This window comes from Belonocnema kinseyi, chromosome 6 (assembly GCF_010883055.1).
Source record: "Belonocnema kinseyi isolate 2016_QV_RU_SX_M_011 chromosome 6, B_treatae_v1, whole genome shotgun sequence".
In the NCBI taxonomy this organism is placed as follows: domain Eukaryota; kingdom Metazoa; phylum Arthropoda; class Insecta; order Hymenoptera; family Cynipidae; genus Belonocnema; species Belonocnema kinseyi.
In genome coordinates, this window is record NC_046662.1 from 140,997,980 (window position 1) to 141,019,755 (window position 21,776).

The following is a 21,776-nucleotide window of genomic DNA, read 5'->3' on the forward strand; positions in this document are numbered from 1 at the left end:
AAAACTTTAACTAATTTTTGAAAAAAGAATTTTGGATTTCTTATTTGTTTGTTTATACAGCCATTTTTCATTATAAAACAATTGAAAAATATCAGTTTTTTATCCACCATTTATAAATTATATATAACTTGTTTACCTGGACAGACTGACTTAGACTTAGGGGTGAAATGGAAATTATTGCTGTGACGAGCCACAGAGGAGCCCTCACTAAAATAGATTATTTTCCTCAATTTTAGCAATGGTAACCAACTCTAAATGCAAAATATAAAAGAAGTGAAAAAATGTGAGAAAAAACTACTAGTTACTCAAATATTTTCAAAAAAAATGTTATTAGAAATTTCATTAAATTTCAATAATTTTTTGTCTTATCGTGTTACTCAATATCTACGCTTCGTTAACCGTAATCACCCCTTTTAGGCCCTTTTATGGGTGGTACATGACGGGCTGGAGGGGGGCATTAGTACATTTTCCGAAAGCTCTAATTCACCCCTAACATTTGGTAAACATTTCATTGCCTTACGATACAACATGTGTTTACAACCTTGACCAAAAAGTTTTAGGATTTTATTTTTTAAATGTAAAATAGAAGTTTGTTCATCATAATCAATATTGTTCCCTTCAAAGTACTCCCCGACGACTGCAATGCACTTATGCCAGCGCTGGATCCAATCCTCGAAACATTTTTTATAATCAGCTTGCGGTGTAGCCATGAGAGCCATCTTCGATTTTTCCATGACCTGATGTTGGGTGCTGTTACGCGTTTAGCGGAGTGGTTTCTTGAGTCGACCGAATAGAAAAAAGTCGCAGGGAGCCAAATTAGGTGAATTGGGTGATTGTTGGATGGTATTCGTTACGTTTTTAGGAAAATGCTCACGGATAACGATGGCATTGTGCAAAGTGGATGACAATTTTTTTGCGAAAAATCGAAACCACGCACAAAGATAGATGGACACAATTCAGCATCACTTCAACAAATATCAAGCTATCAAGCTGAAAATTATCAGAACGTTAATGAAACTTCTACCAACACAACAAAAAAAGAAGAATTGAAATCGGCCGAACGAGAGCGCCACACGGTGACGAGTCCTAAAACTTGTTGATCAAGGTGGTATTGCATAAATCGACCACTAAGAATTCGATTTTATCGTACCTTTGACGGAGTTGCTGCTGGCAAAGGGGCCGTTTCTTAATTTTCCACGTTTCAGCTTTTATTTCCACTATCGTTTAGCTTGTTTACTTCTCACCTGCCAAAAAATGCAGTCGGGTCTCGGACTATTAGATAGCTTTAAACACATCCAACGACATTAAAGGACGCTCTGCAAGAACCGATGCGTAGATCTACTTTGCGTTATTTCCGGCCGGACACTTCACTATAAAATATTAATAAAAATTTTTTAAAAAATCATTTTTATAATCAAATTTTTTTGAAGTTTTTCCAATATCCTTTTTATTTTTTAATTTATCTGCTATATCATCAGAGATGGTACCTTGCCGTTAGTAGATCAACCCTCCAAACCATGAACGTAGAAAATCTACGCATTATCGATCAAGTTAAGATGGAAAATAATATTTTCAAATTAAAATTATTTCTTGAAAAAAAGATCCTACTTCATCTTCACTCCATTGGGAATCGAACCACGAAACTTCTGATTTCCGGTTAGGTGCTTTTCCAATTAAGCTATTAGAGGGATCAGAATAAGAACTCTTAATTCAAGAAAATAACGCTAATTTTTAGCTAGGTGTTAATGGTACAAGTAATTAAGTAATTTCATTTTTTGATTCACAATGGAGTGCAGATGGAGTAGGATCTTTTTTCAAGAAATAGTTTTAATTTGAAAATATTATTTTCCATCTAGTCTCATTAAGACGTTAAGCATTTTCTGTTCTTGAAGATTCTTAACTTGATCGATATTGTGTAGATTTTCTGCCTTCATGGTTTGGAGGGTTGATCTACTGTCGGTAAGATACAATCTCTGATGATATAGCAGATAAATTAAAAAATAATTACTTGTACTATTAAGACCTAGCTAAAAATTAGCGTTATTTTCTTGAATTATGAGTTCTTATTCTGATGCCTCTAATAGCTTAAATGGAAAAGCACCTGACTGAAAATCAGAAGTTTTCTGGTTCGATTCCCAATGGAGATAAGATGGAGTAGGATATATTTTGTAAGAAATAATTTTAATTTGAAAATATCCTCTTTTCTAGACTCTCATTTTTTCTTAGTATCTGAATTGCTCTGAATATTTAAAAAAATGATATGTGCTAGATAATATTTGACACGTGCGAATAATGTAAACTACAAGGTGATGTGCGCCGCTGCTGTAGGAAAGTGTAGAGTAGTGAAGCAGATATATGCGTGTTGTGAAAATAATTTGTTTTTATTCTAACCATAGCATTCTAGTCTTGAAGGAGTAAAATGATGCAATTTAATCTGAAAATTCGGCCCGGGTTCCAACGTCTTCAAAGTCACTTTAAATTCAATTTTCAGCTTATAAACTACAGTTCTTTTGTATTTAATTTTTTGTTTCAATCATCAGGAAAACAGATTCTCAAATATTTTTAACGAAGATTCCGGCAAATGACAAAAGGACTGACAACGTTTCTTATTAGCGCATGTTTAAGTTCAATTCAAATTAAAAAAAATAGTTACAGGATTTTCGAAATACTGAAAAACACCCAAAATAATTTTTCTCTGTTGTCAAGAAATGTCACCCAATAAATTTGTGGATTAGATGCAAATCCAAAAAGTTTGATGATTTTTTAATAATGTTCATTTTTAGCATTTCGTAGTGGTACACCTAGCGTCGTTGAAGATTGTTAGTTAAGAACACATGTTGTTAGAACCAACTTCAGCCTCTCTGTTTTATAGACGTCAAACGCGTCAAAAAGTCAAACACGTCGCGCCAAATAAAACCAGTTTTTCAAAAGTTCACAGTTTTTGAATAGAAAGACCAATTTGGATGCCACAACATGAATTGTTCTCGCAAATGTAAGTACTTTCAGCTATACAAACTATCAAAGTGCTTGACAAAGATAAATATGAAATATGTTTAAGTTATTGACTGCAGTTTTCAAATATTAACGATAAACTTACGTTGATAAAAACAGAGTTTAGAAAAAATTCTCGATTGTTCGGGCCCTATTCTTTTATCTCAATAATAAATAACGAACTTCTGCAAAACATATCAAAAATTGAGCTGCCGAAAGTTGCTGGTTTGTGCTCGAGGAATTTTTTTCTATGAAACGTACAGTTACGCCCATAAATGCTTGTTATACAGCGCACCAAATATATACTTCCATATTAAAAATTCTTGTTTTTTAAATATATAAAAGTATTTTGTCGACTTTATCCAAATGTAATTGTTAAATAAGCGGAAAAATTATAAGAATAATTTGCAAAATATTTATCTGTTTATAAAGTGCAAGTTTTGAATGAAAATGTATGACAAAAATATAAGATTATCATATCAATATATTAAATAACTTTTTAAAAATATTTAAATATAATTTGAGTACGACTGTGTGGGAATGAAAAAACAAGTTTTAAATTACATTCAACACGTTTAATTTTACAAAAAGCGTTTCTTTCATTGATTGCAACTTTCAGTTATTTCTATGACACTTTTTTTCTAGATACTAAACATGAGAACACAAAAGAACTCATTTGTTTAACACGGAGTGAATTATTCCGACTCATCAAGAACAACATTTTTGAAAGCGCTAATAGCTGCTTTGAGATTATAGAACGTTCACTCTCCACAAAACTCGGTACTTCATACACCTTAAACGATTAGTGTAAAAATAGACTCAAAAAATTGATTTCCCATTTGAAAAAGAAGATGGAAAGATTCTCATCGCACAGAGAAAGATTTTTTGAAAAACAATGATGTGTGTATTAAAAATGAGGTTCTTTTTGGTGTTGAAAATGACGATAACAAGGACTTCACGGTTGATAATAAATCCGAGTCAAGGTCTTCAACAGGAAGCAGTGCCCGCCCCTTGTCGAGATCTTATTTTCAAGAGTTAAGTGACCGGACAAAAAGGAGAAGGACGAAAGATATTCGTGAACAGTATACCCCTGAAGAATTAGGCTATGCTACGCAGATGAGTCTCTGGGCCAAAGGAAACGTCTATACTGCGAAACTGGTGAAAGATGTTACAGCAGGAAGCCCTTCAGAAGCATCAAATTACAAGAAATATCTTCAACAGAATTCTGAAGAAACTCTCTCTGTAGATGAAGGCGTTGCGCTTATAATTGGTAATCATTTATCTAAATCTCAGTATATTGGAATAAGATCTGTCAGTGTTCGAAAAAATTGTACTTTGTATTTCCCCTACGATCAGGTTTTAGAGGCTAAAAAAAATGTTATCCTTCAACAGCGGAAGTTATCGTTACCGAATCTAGCCCAGAAATTTCATTGCAATCAATATTACATAGTAGAACTTTTCTTGTTAGTGAAAGCTAATGTTCCCGAAACTCTACCTTCAGATAAAAAAATTAAGTTTCAGTTGTTCTGCAAATGGGCATGTGATGGTACTTCGGGGAAAAGTACATTTAAACAAAAGTTTCATGATCATGATGGAACTAAAACTGATGCCTGCATATTTGTTACTTCCCCTGTACCATTGCAGCTTCTTTTTACAATTGAAAATGATAGTAATACCAAGGTTCTGTGGAAAAATCCACGCCCCTCATCTCCTAGATTTTGCAAACCGATAAAATGAGAATTCTTACATGAAACTGTCGAAGCAACGAGAGCACAAGTTGATCATATACAAGATCAAGAAAAAAATTTGCAGCCTTTTCAAACAATTTTTAATGGTAAAAAAGTAAATGTTACTTACAAAATCGCACTTACAAAGATTGACGGAAAAGTTTGTAATTCCTTATCAAATACAACTTCTGCTCAACGTTGTTTTCTGTGCAAATGTACATCAAAACAATTTAACAACATCGATGAAATGGTGCAAAAAAAATATTCTGCTGCAAATTTCGTACAAGTTAGATTTGAAAAGTTGGCATTGTCGGAAAGATGACAAAGCTCAAATGAAAGCTCGAAAAAAAAATTGAAAGTGGTTTTCGGCAGCAATTAGGACTCCTAGTACTAGATGTCCCAAAACAGGGATATGGGAGCTCGAATGATGGAAATACGGCGCGTCGTTTTTTCGAAAACTCTCAAGTCTCGGCGTTTATTACCAGAATAGACAAAATTTTGATTGGTGGGTTTCATGTAATACTTCAGGTTATTTCGTGCGACTTTGATATTAACATTGTGAAGTTTGAAGAGTACTCTTTGTCAACTGCTCGGAGATTTGTTGAATTATATCCATAGTATAACATGCCTACAAGTATCCATACAATTTTGATATACGGGTCACATATAATTGAAACATCCTTGTTACCAATAGGAGAAATGTCAGAAGAGGCCCAGGAATCTTGTAATAAATTTATCAAAAAATTCCGCTTGGATTTCAGCCGAAAATGTAGCAGAGAAAAAACTATGGAGGAAGTTTTTCGTAGACTGTTACTCAATTCTGATCCTCTTATTTCAAGCCTGCGGAAACTGCAGCCAAAAAAATGAGAACATTGTCGCCTGAAGCAATCGAATTATTAAAAGAACCATCGCTCGAAATCACAAATGTACTAGCTTCATTGGCAGAGGAAGCAGTCTGCAGTGACACTGAAGATGAAAGTAATTAAATTGTATTTCTTTCTATTATATTTTGTGGGTCTCAAACTATTCACACCGTTTGATGAATAAATTGATTTACTATTGCATTAAGTGTATTTATCACAATTTTTCACTGTTATGTATTAACAGTTTATTTCTCGTAAAAGAAATATCGCATTCGTGATACATAATCCTATAACACCCTAAAAGAGACATTTTGTCCTAAAAAGATTAATTAAAACACAAAATTCATACGCCATTTTGTATCCACCATTTTGAATACACTATTTACTTTATTAGAAATTACACAAAATTCGTATCTTTCTCATTATACTATTGTCTATACTTATTATATTACTCCTAAAACACTCGAGCAAAGAAATTTCTCATTAAATAGTTACATTTAACATTTATGGCTAGTTTGTTGGTTTTTTACGGAATCCATAAACTTTATCCGCCATTTTGTACTCACCATTTTATTTTTTCGTAAGGCCATAATAATATCAAGATTAAATTGCACTCCCAGAAACCTACAAATCGTAATTTTCATTCGAGTAAATTTGAATTGCATGAATATCAGCCGCTATTTTATAGCCGCGAGTAGGGAAATTTACCGCGAAATAACAATAATTTATAATTATGGCCAGCTTTTTGAGATTTTTGACAACTGTGCGTCGTTCAAAAGGACATAAGCGGCAAAGTTTTAAATTCCAAAAGGAATTAGCACCAACATTTGAAAAAGAAAAAGGGCATAAGCGTCAACATTTGCTACATCAAAAGGTTATAAGCGCCAAATTTTAAAATTCAAAATAGAAATAAGTACAAAAATTTGAAAGGCGAAAGAGCATATGTAAGCACCAACATCTTGGCACGGCAAAAAGGCATAAGCGTCATATTTTGAGAATAAAAAGGGAATAATCGACAACATTTAGCATAGTAAAAGAACCTAATTGTCAAAGTTTTAAATTGTGAAAGGACATGAGCGCCAATATTTGGAAAGTAAAAAGGGATAAGACCTAAGTTATGGAAATGCCGAATGGACTTAAACGCAAACAATCTAAATATCTGTATGTTTCATTCAATATTTAATCATTGTAAGGACTTATAAAAATCTCAGCAAGCTTTTCCCTCCTACTTTTTCTCATTTTGTCTGTACTGCCTTAATTTTCTAGTGTGCTTAAAATAACAAAACAAACTTCAGATCCAATTTATCACTAGATTTTCTTAAAATTTTGACAAAGTCTGTCCTCCCGAAATTCGGGACAGATAGTCAAATATCCCACTCTCTTAATTTCTCAGTACGAATAGACACAGCCAATCTTATCATTCCAAACTTTAAATTAGAGTTTATAATTTCCAGTTTTAAAATAGTTAAATTTTTTAGGCCCAGAAAATAAATCCTTTAGCTTAAAAATCTTGAATTGGGAAGTATCTTTTTTTTAATTTTTTGATAATTTCTAAATGCTCAATCCGTGAAAGTTTCAAATATATAAAATTTAGGAGCATTCCATTACAAATCTTTCGATTAAACTAAACATTAGAAAAAGGAAGTTTAAAATTGTATTCATTTTATATATAAATATTTTGAATTAATAAAGCTTATATTGTTAGTCTTATACATTGAAATATTAAAATTTTTTTATGAATCGCACATCTGTACAATACGAATCTGGAAAATTGTTTAACTTTAATTTTTCTTCATTCATAATGTGTCCCCGAAGGGCTTAAATGACTTCTGTACCTTACAATCTTTCCAACTAAATATTTTCATAAAATATCATCCTTACTATTCACAGTTATTTACAACTATTTACATGTTAGCGAACGAGCGAGTGAGCGAGCGATCGATGGCGAGAGTGCAAGCGAGAGAGACAGAGATAGAGGAAGATAGTGAGAACACACCCGAATCTTAGTCCACTTATGCTATTACTTTATCATTACTGACAATCTTTATGCTACTAATCTAAGCGACTTCCGTTTCCTTTTTCTTTCACTTCTCTTGTACCACAAATTTTCCATTGTTTTCAAATTATTTAAAATTGTTGAAGTTCCCGAAAAAATGGTTCTCTTATTTATATATAATAGAATTTTTTTAATAGGACTGATTTTTAGGAAGACTTCTCTGACCTCCAGAAATGTGAATGAAAAATGTTTAAAAATCTGTACACATGCAATTTTTCAAACATTTTTTTCGTGGGTGGGTAAGAAAGCTGAATATCTGTAAGTTCGAAATTAATGATAATTGTTTAAATTCCAATAAGCTAATCTTTCGCGTCGTAATCATTTGGAAATTTGCAGTTTTTTATTTTACACCTGCCCTACTTTCGGGCATGAAATGTCACATGCAGCTGTATTTTGCGTGTAGAATGCTCCGCAAAGAATATACAAAAATTAAGGTATCTGGGATACAGTTTTAGATAATTAAGTAATGTAAAATAGGGCTTCATGAAAATATCACTGTACTATTTAATAGTTTTGGTTGTTGTATCATGAGTTATCAGTGAATTTATATTTCAGCTGGAACAAGAGATATTGCTAGCAAAAGATATCCTGTAATTGTATTTATTCATGGAGAAAGTTATGAATGGAGCAGCGGTAATCCATATGATGGGAGTGTGCTAGCTAGCTATGGCAGTGTTGTGGTTGTCACCATAAACTACAGATTAGGAATTCTTGGTATGAAATTATTTTTATTCTCTATTAAGCTTTGCAGGTATTGTACAAAATCTCTTATTTTCTTAATTTCTGTACACACGTTTTGTTAATATTCTCTTTTCTCTCTTTCGCATGTTTGTTCTTATCTATGTAGTCGCTCTCCATGATGAACAGCCAATTTTTTTTCTTCTGTTACAAAGGACTTAGGTCGTACAAAGTTATACTGCTGTATACGAGTAATTAGCAGGCAATGATACAGTTATTTAAAAAAAAATAACCATCATGAGTACATAAACGATAAATTATAGAATGTGAAAAATCTTTATTTTTAACTCTTCTATTCAACTTAAGTCAACTCTTCTAGTTAACCAGGCCTGCTAAAGCCTGGTGGCCTTAAAAAATGGACTTGCTTACACTTCCATTTTTTAAAGAATTCTCGTGCAACTAATTCTTGAAAAATGACATCCATCCACACCTTATTTTTAAGACCATTTGCTCTTATATTATGGCATTCGTCGCTTTGCCTCACCTCGCAAGCATGTCCCTACTTTCTTGATCTGCCTCGAATTACAAACCTCTGCCTCTGCGGCTGATACCTAATACTTACCTACTATTTACAATATTTACAATTCTCTTCCACCTACTTCCTCTCCATTTTACAACTGCCTTTTTCTTCCCCTTTCATGCATCAATACCTCCATGTTTATTCCACTTCTTTCTACATCCTTACTCTTCTTCAACCAGGGTTGCACTGCTGCATCTCCCTGCCCGCCCAATTCACATATCCTCTTCTGCCTAGAGAGCAAAAACCTATTATGATCCTCCATGAACCCACAAATCATCCGCTCTATAAGTTCCTGACTTCCTTCTTCTCCTTCTTAACAAAAATATTGGAATCTCTCCCTTAGAATAAGCCACGCATAGTTCCGATTAAACATGACTTTTTTATTCTCCCCTACCTTGCTGATTTCTTTCCCGCAATGCCGTTTTTCTGAAGTTTGTCATATACCTTCCTTCCTCGTCCATCCTTTTTACGACGTGAATCTGCAGTTCATTCATTGTAAAGTACCTTTTCCTTTCAACCTTTATCTTCCTACCCGTACTCATGTTCTCCTTCTCCCACCAACACTAGCGAATCAAATTTTTTTAACCTACTTCTAAAATCTTCCGCAAACAATTTTTTTCCAGTCTTCTCAGTCTCTCTTTTATATGACGATCCAATCCCCCATTCCTCCGAAACAGGCAGCCAAGGCACAAAAAGTCTTTCATCTCATGTAGCGCCTTTTCCTTCTACTTCTACTCACCAACTTTATCACTTCCACCTACTTTTTTGAACACAATAACCTTGGACTTTTTGGCATTCAACTGTAAGCTATTCTTATCCAGGTATCTTCTCAAACTATTCAGCATCTCCTTTAAAGCCTCGTCGTTCTTTTGTAGCACCACTATGTTATCTGCATACGCGAGTGTCCATATCCTAATCCCTCTTACCCTAACTCCTCCTACCACTTAGGCTGCTAGCTTACCTCCCATAGCCGCGATTAAAAATTGCAAAAAACGTTGGGCTAAGCGAATACACTTGCTTCAACCCTCTATCTATCCAGAAACCCTCTAAAATTTCCTTCCCTTCTTTCATCCTATGTTTCGTCTCTTCATAATCCTCCCTTACCTTTCTCTATCTGGTTTCTCTCTACTCCCCTCTCCCTCCTCGCCTTTCAGAACCTACCCATATCCACCGAAGGAAACGCGCCTGTTAGATCCACAAAAAAAGCGTACAATTACGAACTTCTCAGACTAATTCTCTTTCCATTGCATGCTGCAAGACGTAAATATTATGGATGATACTCCTTCCCTTCTTAAAGCCGGCCTGGATATACAACAACATTTTTATCCCTTTTTTATACAGTCGCAAAATCAACCCCTTCCCCCAACCTCTTGGAAATTCCTCCTTCCTACACATCAACCTAAAGTCCATCTTCATTTCTACGCACTCATCCCTTTTTGCTGTTTTTTCCACTTCTTGTACTTCCTTTTCATCTTTTTATATTCCCTATTTCACCACAGCTTTATTATTCCTTTCTTTTTCTCTTTGAATACCTTCTTTTATACATACCCTATTGTACATACTCTATGTCAAATTATTATGATTTCATAGAAATTAATAAAAGACGAATAATAAAAAGTAAGTATCATAGTTATAAGAGATACGTATTTAAAATTCAATGTTTTAAACCTCTAGAAATGTAGCGGTGGTCATATTTAGAATTGTTCACATTTTCATTTAGAATAGTCACAGGTATAATCTTGTTTAAACCACTGCCCCACTCCAAACATACATTTGACTGGTCAACAAAATCATATTCATTAAGCTTCTACCTCTGTCCAGCGCCTCGTGGGGATGGAAAGAAACCTCTTTGTCAGATCAAAATAACAATGTTGGTCAAGCTCCTATCCATTACCGATTTCTCGTAGGAACGGCAAGGCTCCCTTTTTACTGAACACAAAAATATTGTTGGTCGAAACCCTACCGCGTTCAATAGGCTCGTTGTAGTGGGAAGGATCACCTTTGATTGTTTAGTAAAATAATGTTAGAGAAACCTCTAACCCATTTCAACGGCTGATGGTGCAGGAAGGCCCAGATTTTACTTGTCACAATAATAACACAGGCACACAAAAAATGTCAAAGTCCACGGAGGCAACCTTTAGGGTTCTATGTTTTTTGAGTCGCTGATTGCGAATCGTTTGTCGGGTTTTTTTAGGTTAGATCGCTTTCAAGGTCATTTGGAGGTCAAATGAAGAAAATATTGCTGAAAAAATCTGAAAAAATTCAGGCATAGGTTCAGACATACCGTACTCTCTTACTACCAAATGATCGACGTAACGGTTTTTTTCGCTTTTTCCCTGTAGTTTCACACTCTTATGGGTACAAAGCTTTGACCTTCAAATGACCTTGACATTAAACGCATGAAAGTCAACTGCCACTGGATTCGGATTCAGCATGCTCAAAAGCCTAAATTTAAATTTTTTCAGATTTTTTGAACCTTTTTTCCGAATTCGACCTTCAAATGACCTCAGATCACCTTTAGATAACCAGAAATGATCAAATCAACCTTGGATTCGTATTCAGCGACCCTCAAAACCTATATATAAATTTTTACATATTTTGTTGAGGTTATGTTGTTGGTTTGACCTTCAAATAACCTTGACCTTGAACTTATGAAGTTCAACTGACACAGGATTCGGATTCAGCATGCTAAAAAACCTATGTCTGGTTTTTTCAGATTTTTAGGCAATATTTTCTTCATTTGACCTTCAAATGACCTCTAAAGCGATCTGATCTGAAAAAACGACAAACGATTCGGAATCAGCGACCCAAAAACCATATAACCCCAAAGGTTGCCTCTGTGGACTTTGACTTTTTATGTACATGTGTAATAGTCGTCCAACCCATACACCTTTCCAAAGTCTTGTGTGAGCAGGGAGGCTAGTCTTTGAATGGTCACAAAAATAATGTTGGAAAAACCAGTAACAATTTCCAACCGCTGCCTGACGTTTCATGGTGCAAAAGGCAACACATTGACTAGTCAAAATAATAATGTTGGTCAAACACCTACTTCTTGCCAGCGTCTCGTTGGGGGCAGAAAGGCACACATTTCACTGGTCACAATGACTTCTTTCTGAAGTCTAGTTGTGGCGGAAAGGCTCACCGTTGATTGGTCACAAAACTAATGTTTGATAAATTCCTACCCATTTCCATAGTGTCGCAGGGCTTTTCTTGTACTTTCCTTGTAGGCAGACATCTACCCTGTTAACGGTCTGAAAACTAATCTTAGTCAAGCTCCGACCGCTGCCTAACGTCTTGTCATGCGGGAAGGTACACCTTTAAGTTCTCACAAAAATAATGTGCTTTAAATTCCGACCACTTTCCAACGTCTCGTGGGCGAATACCTTTCACTGGTCACATAACTAATGTTCGGCAAACGCCTTTCTCTTCCTAACGTCTCATGATAAAGAAAATATTGTTGTTCAAAGCCCTGCCCCTTTCCAACAGCACACATTTGACTGGTTATATAAATAATTTGGTCATACGCCTACCGTTTTCAAAAGTCTCGCTGTAGCGGAGAAGCTCACCTTTTATTGTTTACAAAAATAGTTTTCGAGAAACCACTATCCCTTTTTAACGTCTGGTGGGGCAGGAAGGATAGTCTTTAAATAGTCACAAAAATAATCTTGGTCAAACCTGTAACCCTTTCCAACCACTGCCTGATGTTGTATGGTGCAAAAGGAAACACTTTGAATGGTCATAATGATAATGTTGTTTGAACTCCTATCCCTTTCCAACGTCTCGTGAGGCGCGAAGACACCATTCACTGTTCACGAATATAATGCTTGTCAAACCCCTATCCCTCTCCAACTTCTCGTGTAGGCAGAAAGTCTACCCTGTGAGCGGTCACAAAAATAAATTCCTCAAACAGAGCCCTTACCATCGACTTATGTTAACGGAAATTTTACCCTTTTAATGGTCAAAAAAATAATGCTGGCAGTAGCCCCTAACACTGCTCGGCTTCTCGTGGGTTCAGGGTGGCAGACTTTTGACTGGTCACAATCATAATGTTTGTCAAACCCTTACCCATTTCCAGCGGCACACATTTGACTTGTCATATCAATAATGTTGGTCATACCAATACAGCTTTCAAAAGTACCGTGGTAGCGGAAAGGCTCACCTTTAATTGTTTACAGAAATAATATTCGAAAAACACCTACCCTTTCTTTACGGCTGGTGGGCCGCAAAAAGGCGCTCCTACTACTGGTCACAAAAATAATGTTGGTCAAACATTTAACATTTTGAACGTCTCATGTAGGCCGAAAGCTATTCTTTGAATGTTCGCAAAAAAATGTTATTTTAAACCTGTAATTATTTCCAGTGTCTCGTGGGGGCGCAAAGGCACACCTTTTACTCGTCACAAAATTAATATTTTTTAAAGAGCTAGCCCTCTCCAGCATCTTGCTTCAACAGGAACTCTACCCTTTTAATGCTAACAAAAGTAATGCTGGTAGTAACCTTCACCCATGGTCAGCGTCTCGTGGGGTGGGAAGGAAACCCTTTTATTGGCGCGAAAATAATATTCGTTAAGTTTCATCATTTGTCTGTATTCATTTGGGCTGGAAGTCTACACATTAAACGGTCACAATAATATTGTCGGTCAAACCCCTAATAATTTTCTAATTCTAGTACGGATGGCAAGACTCCCCTTTGACTGGTCACGAAAATATTGTTGTTCAAAACCCTACATGTTTCAAAAGTCTCCTGGGGGCGGAAAGGCACCCCTTTGATTAATCACGAAAATAATGTTGGTCAAATCTCTAACTTTCCAACTTCTCGAGGTGGCGGAAAGGCACACATTTACTGGTCACGAAAATAATACTCGTTACAATCATACCCCTTTTGGATGTCTCGTGGGGGCGGGAAGGCACGCCTTTGACAGGTCACAAAGATGATGTTGTTCAAACCTCTAATCATTTCCAACATCTTGCGGGTGCGAGAAGGCTCCCCTTTAAATTAATAGAATTAAAATGTTTCGCAAATCCCTACCCCTCTGAAACAACTCGCAAGTGCTGGAAGGCTACCCTTTAAATGGTCACAAAAATAATATTTGTCAAACCTCTAGCCATTTCCAACGTCTTGTGGGGGTAAGAAGTCACACTTTTGACTGTTAACATAAATAATGTTCGTTAAACAAGTACCCCTATTCAATGTCTTGTGTGGGCGGAAAGTCTACCCTTTAAATGCTTAGAAAAATAAAGATGGTCTACCCTCTATCCATTTCCAGACTCTCGTAGAAGTTGGAAGGCACTCCTTTGAGATGTCGCAAAATGCATTTTTGTCTAACCGCTACTTCTGTCCAACGTCAAGTGGGGGCGAAAAGGAACTACTTTTACTGGTAAAAAAAATAATGTTCGTTTAACCCCTACGCCTTTCCAACTTCTTGTTAAGGCTGGAAATCACTTCTTTTGGTGGTCACGAATATAATGCTGCTTAAACCCCGACCCATTGCCAACGTCTTTTGGGAAAGGCAAGCGTCCCCTTTGCCTTGTCACAAAAATAATGTGCTACTTTCCAACGTCTCGCATTGGGGAAAAGTCTGTCCTTTGTCTGCATACAATAATAATGCTGTACAATCCCTCACCCCTTTCAACCGTCAAGTGGCGGCGGAAAGGCACCACTTTCACTAGTAACAAAAATAACGCATGGAAAACTCCTATGCCTTTGCAACATGTCTCGGGGCAGGCATTCAACCCCTTGAATGATCACCAACATTATGTCAGTTCAACCACTTACCATTTCCAGTGCCTCCAGGGGTCACGAAGACACACTTTTTACTGGTCTCCAAAATAATGTTCGACAAATACCTACCTCTTTTCAACGTCTCCGTGAAGCGGGAAGGCACCACTTTTACTGGTCACAAAAATAATGCTGCTCAAACCCTGAATAATGTTGCTCAAAAAGAGATCTTCCTCCAAAGTATCGCGGGAGCGGAAAGGCACCACTTTTACTGGTCACAAAAATAATTTCTGTCAAAGCTCAACCCCTTTCCCACGTCTCGTGGGGAAGGCGTTAGGGTGCCCCTTTGAAAAGTAACAATAGTCATAATAATAATGGTCAAACCCCTACGCATTTCCAACGTCTCGTGGAGACGGGAAGGCTCACCTTTGATAGGTTACAAAAATAATGTTCGTCAAACTCCAACCCCTTTCCAGCTTCTCGTTTGGATGGTAGGTCTACGCTTTGAGTGGTCACAAAAATAATGTTGGTCAAACCCCTACCTCTGTCCAGCATCTTGTGGGCGCGTGAAGGTACACCATTCACTGGTCATAAAAATAACGTTCAGCATACCCGTACCCCTTTCCAACGTCTCGTGTGGGCAGGAAATACTTCCCTTGAATGATCACAAATATAATGCTGCTCAAACCACTACCACTGTCCAAAATCTAGTGGGGCGGTAAGGCAACCCTTTGATTGCGTACAATAATAATGGTGTTCAAACTCATATCGCTTTCCAACGTCTAGTAGGGGTTAAAGGCACAACTGTGGATCGTCACAAAAAAAATGTTCTTCAAACCCCTAACCCTTTCCAACTTCTCATGTGTGCGCCCTCATCCTTTTTCTGTCGGGCCTTGGCTTCGGCGCCGGGACACAGCATGACACCCATGCTACCTATCATGCCCTCCAGGCATGCGCATACAAATAAGGAGGACATAGAATGATAGTCGCGCGGGGTAAGCCATGATCGGTTCTGGGGGTGAGGGGCATAGCCAACTAACTACTTATATATTACCCGGTGGCCTGTCACGATGGGACCTTCTGATTCACACGTCCATGCCGCGAACCAAGCCTGTATTTATGTGCATCTGTCCCCTCACCATTCAAGATGGAGCTACTATGGATAAAAAATATAAAATAAATATCTATTCGCTTTTCACCACTTCTGTCAGAATATGTTTTTAAGTTGAAAAATGGTAGAATCAAATTCGAAATATAAAAAAAAAACTTTTGTTTTCAGGATTTCTGAATGTTAATATCGGTTCAGATTTGCGCTCTCCAGCGAATTACGGACTCATGGATCAAATTGCAGCGTTACACTGGGTACATGAGAACATAGTTTACTTTGGGGGTGATCCTGGGAATGTAACCCTAGTAGGACATGGAACTGGAGCAGCTTGTGTTAACTTTCTTATGACCAGCCAAGCTGTACCTGAAGGTATGTAAAAATTAAACAACGCTTCGAGGTACTATGGGTACATTCACTATATGTTTCCTAATTTTCCCTCATTTATAATAATCTTATTTCCAGAAAATTAAAGAGACTATCAAAACGCCCAAAAATGTATTTGTTTTTCGCGGTAAAGATCTTTGTAAATTATCGTATTGTTATATTCCAAATATCTAAAACAATGTACCTTATATAAAACAAGTAAACACCTATTTTTTAACTTTATAAAACGCTATTAGTACTTCATGAAAGGTCATGAAATATCATGAAAGGCTCATCAATAGGTCAATCGCAGAGTCTTGAAAGCCTACAAAGCTGAAATGAAATGTTTTTACCACGGTAAAAATAAAACAAATCTAGTCGACCAAGTTCAAATTTGTATCGGACGTAAAAGAAAGTGATGCATACCCTCCATATACACATATACTGTTTTCTAACTTTTGTTATTTAGTCCTGTGGTTGAATTACATCTAAATCTTTAAAATTGTAACATTTTTCAATTTAATTCATTACAACCCCTCTATTGGAAAGAATTAAGTATTATCGAGAACACTTCGAAATAATTAATTGACGTACATTTTATTACGGGGACACCCCATACTTTTAAGAAGGGGTTTCTTGAAGGTGTTGGCTTGTTTACACAAGTTCTTTTCACGAAGCAATAGAGTCGGAACGCCTAACGGTGCACATGGGATAAGATGAAATTAGCATCGGCATCTGACTTTTCTCCTAACTGTTGAATAGCGAATATTATACTATTTCACGAAATGCGGGAAACAACAGATCTATGGGCGCTAATAAGACTATACCGTCATTTGGTATTAATATTTTTCTAATTTTTTTATAACATCGCGTGTGTACTGCTAGGCACTCCTGCAATAAAGTCTAATAAACGTAGAGTGGTTTTTTCTATCTTTAAAAAAAATTAAACATGCACAAGTTATACAGTTTTTGGTTTTCTCTGTGATATACGGTTTTTAGGACACACGCCTTTATGCCTTGCAACAACTTGAATCGATTGAATTGTAAGAATAAACACATGAAGATGAACGCTAAGTGTTTTTAATGGAGTTTTATTATCGGAAGCTTTATGCGCGACAATTCTTTGTCTTTTTTTTACTTTTCCTCCTTCTTTAATATAGCAATACAATTTTTTATGATATTTATGATATAAGAACTTCCTCTATTCAACCTTAGTACCTAATGCAAAATGCCTGTCAAATATTATGTACCCTAGTAGCAAGCTAGCTGTTGATTGGCGCCCGTTGTGCGCCAGAAAAAGAAGCATCAGGTCGCAGCCTGTTACTTAACCGGTTCTAGATTCATGTGCTATCTTGGTCCAAGAATCTTTTGTACCAGATTCTTACCTATATTTTTCAGGAAATACGCCAGATAAAATTGAAATAATCTGAATAGCTTCCTGTTGTATTTCTAAAAGTTAATTTGTGTATATTATGTCATTATCGAAAATGTCTACGAGAATATATTGTAGGAACGTTTAAAAATTGCGGAGAAGATACTAAATTATAAGAAACTATAAAAATTTGTATATTGTTAATTTTTTGCAGAAAAAAAATGTTTTTCAACGTAAAAGTAAAACATTTATTAATATATTTATATTTATGAAATGTGAAATTCATCTTCCTAATATTTCTAGTACCTTTTCTATCGCTTCACCTTCGTATTTCTTTTTCAAAAATGACCACGATTGTAGGTTATGTTAGTTAGTGCACGTATCTTTAAATGTTTCGTAATATTCTATATTGATTATATTCTCTAAAATAACGTCCAAGGTTGGTAGACACGTAACGGAAACTTGTTCAAAAACTGACTTTCCTGCCAATTAAAAGGTTTACGTATTTTCTTCAAATATAATGCAAAATACTAAATAATATTAATTAAACCATTTGTAATTGAATAACTAGAAACATAATCTAAAATCGGAATCTGAATACGTTATTTGTTAGGACCTCCTTTCTGTCTAGTCTCAGCATTTTTTACACTGCCCTAGTCTGTTTTGCTAGAGCTTAGCAGCAGATGCAGGGCCAGATTCTGGCATCTATCATACATACTACAAATTGCTACTAGGATATATTGTGAATTTTGAGTGGTATTAATTTAGTATTATAGATAAATTAAATAATTTTTTGTAGGTTTATTGTTTCATCGAAGTGTTCTAATGTCAGGAAGTGCATTATCACCATGGGCGTTAATACGAGGAGCTGCTAGATATGCCATGCATATTTCCAAGCACCTAAACTGTTCCGAGGTTAGCATTATATTGATCTTTGACAAAAAATTAACTGATTTTCTGTAACGTACCCTTCCTTTCCTGTGAAACTGCACTCTCACTATTAAAAATTAAAGGTTTTGTTTACCGGTTTAAAAACCTCTTGATTAAATGTGGAGTTCTCGATCGGTTTTAACAACATTTCTGACGTCTTAAACATGAAAAAGTCACTTGTTATTGTAGAAATTCACTAGATGAGTAGAAGAAACCTTATTATGACTTTTGGAACTTCAAACATTTCAGTTCACTTTAAAGTGCTGTAGATCTTTGAATTTTAAGTCGGTTGCTAAAACCTGTCAAGAAATACATAAAACTTTTTTCGATTATTCCACAGCTTTAAACAAAAAACAGTCCAGCTGAAAATTCCAGTGCGCGAAACTCGAAGAATCCTATACATATTCCTACACACGAACTTGCACACAGACCTGCAGAGGCAATTGTAAAGATTCCTGTGGAGTAATTTGTTGACGGAATATGTACATGAATTTGGAAATAAATATGCACCGACAAAGGAATCTTTGGAAGGACACTGAACCAGTTCTCTTGCGAAGCAAATTTAGGCGCAGGTTCCTGTACAGAATCTTGTGTATGGCCCCTTACCAATAGCCTTATATGACTGAAAGCTATTTAGTTGCTTAGCTTCCATTCCCTTAAAGATCCAACTCATTATCTATAGAGCCAAGCCACTAGCTTATCCTCGTGAATAAATTGCGATACAGGTTCATGTTAAAGGATTATGAACAAGTTCCTGTACAGGAACTCACACTTCAATTCACACTGTGTAGGAACCTGTACAGGATCATTTAAGGGTAAGCTTAAGTAGAACTTTCTTTACAGAAACATTTACATTTTCCTTCAACAAATTCCTGCACACGTTCCGTCAAGAATACCTGTACATATAAGTGTGCAGGCTAGTATACAGGCACATGCGCCGAATCCTCCGTAGTTCCTGTTAACGTATTTTCAGCTGGGAAAAGTAAGAGTTTTGACGGACCAGTCTAGTAGATTCGTATGTGTTTTAGGTCGCTGAATCAAAATCTTAAGTCGGAACTCCCAAGTTAGCTCTTAATTTTTTTTAAAAGTCAAAATTTCTTTAACCTCAAAAATCACTTTTTTATCCATTGCACAGACCCACAAAAAGAAAAAAAAGTAGTTCTACATTGAAACTACAGTTGTTCTACATTGCGACTTTGGATACGGATTGAACGACCCAAAATAAATAATAATTGACAAGCCTGGTTCTTCGGAACTCCTACTTTTTATGGGGCTGTAATATTGAAGATGGACTCACAATTTAACGACAAAATTTAATTTTCAATGGTGGGAGTACAACTCTACTGGGATATCCGTTCCCGCTTTTTAAACGCTTTTCCGTACCTTTCCGCATGCTCGCTTGCTCTTTCTGCATTCAGGGTAACAAATCTGATGTCTGGCTTTGAAGGTTTACTATTCGACAAGAAAAAATTGGAAATTTTTAGTAAAAGATAGAAACATTCTTAATAATTATGGTTGTAAAATGAAGACACTTTGATATTCGTCAAAGTCAGTAGCGCTAAAAATGTAAAAATAATCATCTGGGTTCAGGATAGAGATTTCAAATTTAAATATTATTTGGAAGAAGTGTCTTGATTCAGCAGTTTCATCTTAGGAAATGAGAGGTTAATAAATATAATAATTCTTCAGTGAAAAACTTTTGAATATTCACATTCTTTATGAGCTTTATTATTAGAAAAGTCGTGATGAAGAAACACCCTCTTCGGCTTTGTGCAATATGACTGTGACGCGGATTCCTTTAAGAAAAAGGAACTTCTTTCACTCGCTGCTGAAAGCCATAGTCGCAGACTGAATCTCGCTGAATGACGCTTTGGAGATTCCTCTCTTTGCTCTATAGGTCACAGGTGCCCAGTCCAATAGCTTTTGCTAGCGAACGCAGTATAGCTCTTCTTTAATTGATCTGTGTCGCAGCCTTACTAGTATCGAAATTCATTAAGATCGTCATTATTCAGTGGTTTTTTACTCGGACATTATTAACTTTATTGATCTTTTATTATGAGAATAAGAACTAGAAGGAAAATTAGAATTTGGAACCTTTTGTGCAGGGCCGTCCCGAGTCCTGTCTTATAGTAACAAGTCTGTTACACCGAATCCTCCGCGCAGGTTCACGTATAAACCCTAACTTTCCTTAATTTTTTCTTACAGGTCTGATATAACCTCAAAAAATCATTCAAACTAAAGTTTGCAATTCTGTTGTTTTCATCTTGAAGTTCGATTTGAAAATCTAGATTTTAACTATTTTAATTGTAGCTAATAATTATGTTTCGGTCTCGTAATCAGTGAATTTGCCTGTTGGAGTATAAAGTTGTAAATTATTTGTCGAATTTAAATTATTTATTTTTAAGTTCCAGGTTATAAATGAACCAAGTGTGACCTCAAGTGACCCACTCAAAAAGTCAAATTTGCCCAACTTTAGTTTAACTCAGACACAGTGTTGTGCTATTTGATAGTAGTTTATCGATGGTGGGAGGGGCGGGTTGTCATTCGGATCATTATGGAGCCAGCGGGAGGGGGTGAAAATTTTGAGATTTTCGTGGATATCGTTTATTTCGGCGATTTTCAACTCTTCTAATAGCGGAGACAAACATTTTGTCTAGTACGTTTTCGATAGAGTTTTTCAGTTATTCGCATACATTATAGAAATTTATTTAGCCTCGTGAAGTGTCCCAACTTTTAATATGTTATAGAATTTATTTGTAACAAATATTTAATGTATTGTTCAATCATTTTTTGTATTAAAATCCTTTTGTGTTGGCCAACTGTAAGTACTGAATGAAAGAAAAGAACTTTTTTCAGTTAAAAGTACTGACTTTGAAAAAAAAAACGAATTTTTACGTTGATAAATGCCCAAATAATAGATTTTTTAATCAAATTTTTGTAACAAAAACAAAAAATCAATCAACTAATTATGAATGTTACTGAAATCATTGTGAAGTTCCAAATTAAAAGGACTGACATTAGAAAAAACGAGTTTTTCCGTCGACAAATGCCCTAATAAAGCAATTGTTTAATAAATTTCGTGAAAAATCATAAAATTCATCAACAAAGTATGCATTTTCTGAACTTATCATGAGATTCCTAATTTTTAAAAATTGTCATTGAAAAAACAAATTTTTCTGACGACAAATGCCTGAATAATGCATTTGTTTGTAACATTAACAAGGACAGTCTTAAGAGAACTTTCTTTCATTCAAATATTGTTTTTTTCTTCAAGTTTCTTGCAATATAACTTCGAAAACTTTTATTAATATAAAGTTATAGAAAACACATTTTCAACAAATAAATAGTTTATAAAAATTTTTTGTTTATTGTATCATGATGTAGTATCTT

At 35.5% G+C, this 21,776-nt stretch overlaps 1 protein-coding gene across 1 annotated transcript in view; it reads left to right on the forward strand.

Annotated features, from left to right (window-relative positions):
* Window positions 1-21,776, forward strand: part of LOC117175630 (neuroligin-4, Y-linked) — a 422,620-nt gene that overhangs the window by 113,114 nt on the left and 287,730 nt on the right. The window contains exons 2-4 of the mRNA XM_033365339.1: window positions 8,193-8,351; window positions 15,893-16,090; window positions 18,256-18,371. Coding sequence (XP_033221230.1) covers window positions 8,193-8,351; window positions 15,893-16,090; window positions 18,256-18,371 — 473 coding nt within the window. The remainder of the gene's footprint in view (window positions 1-8,192; window positions 8,352-15,892; window positions 16,091-18,255; window positions 18,372-21,776) is intronic.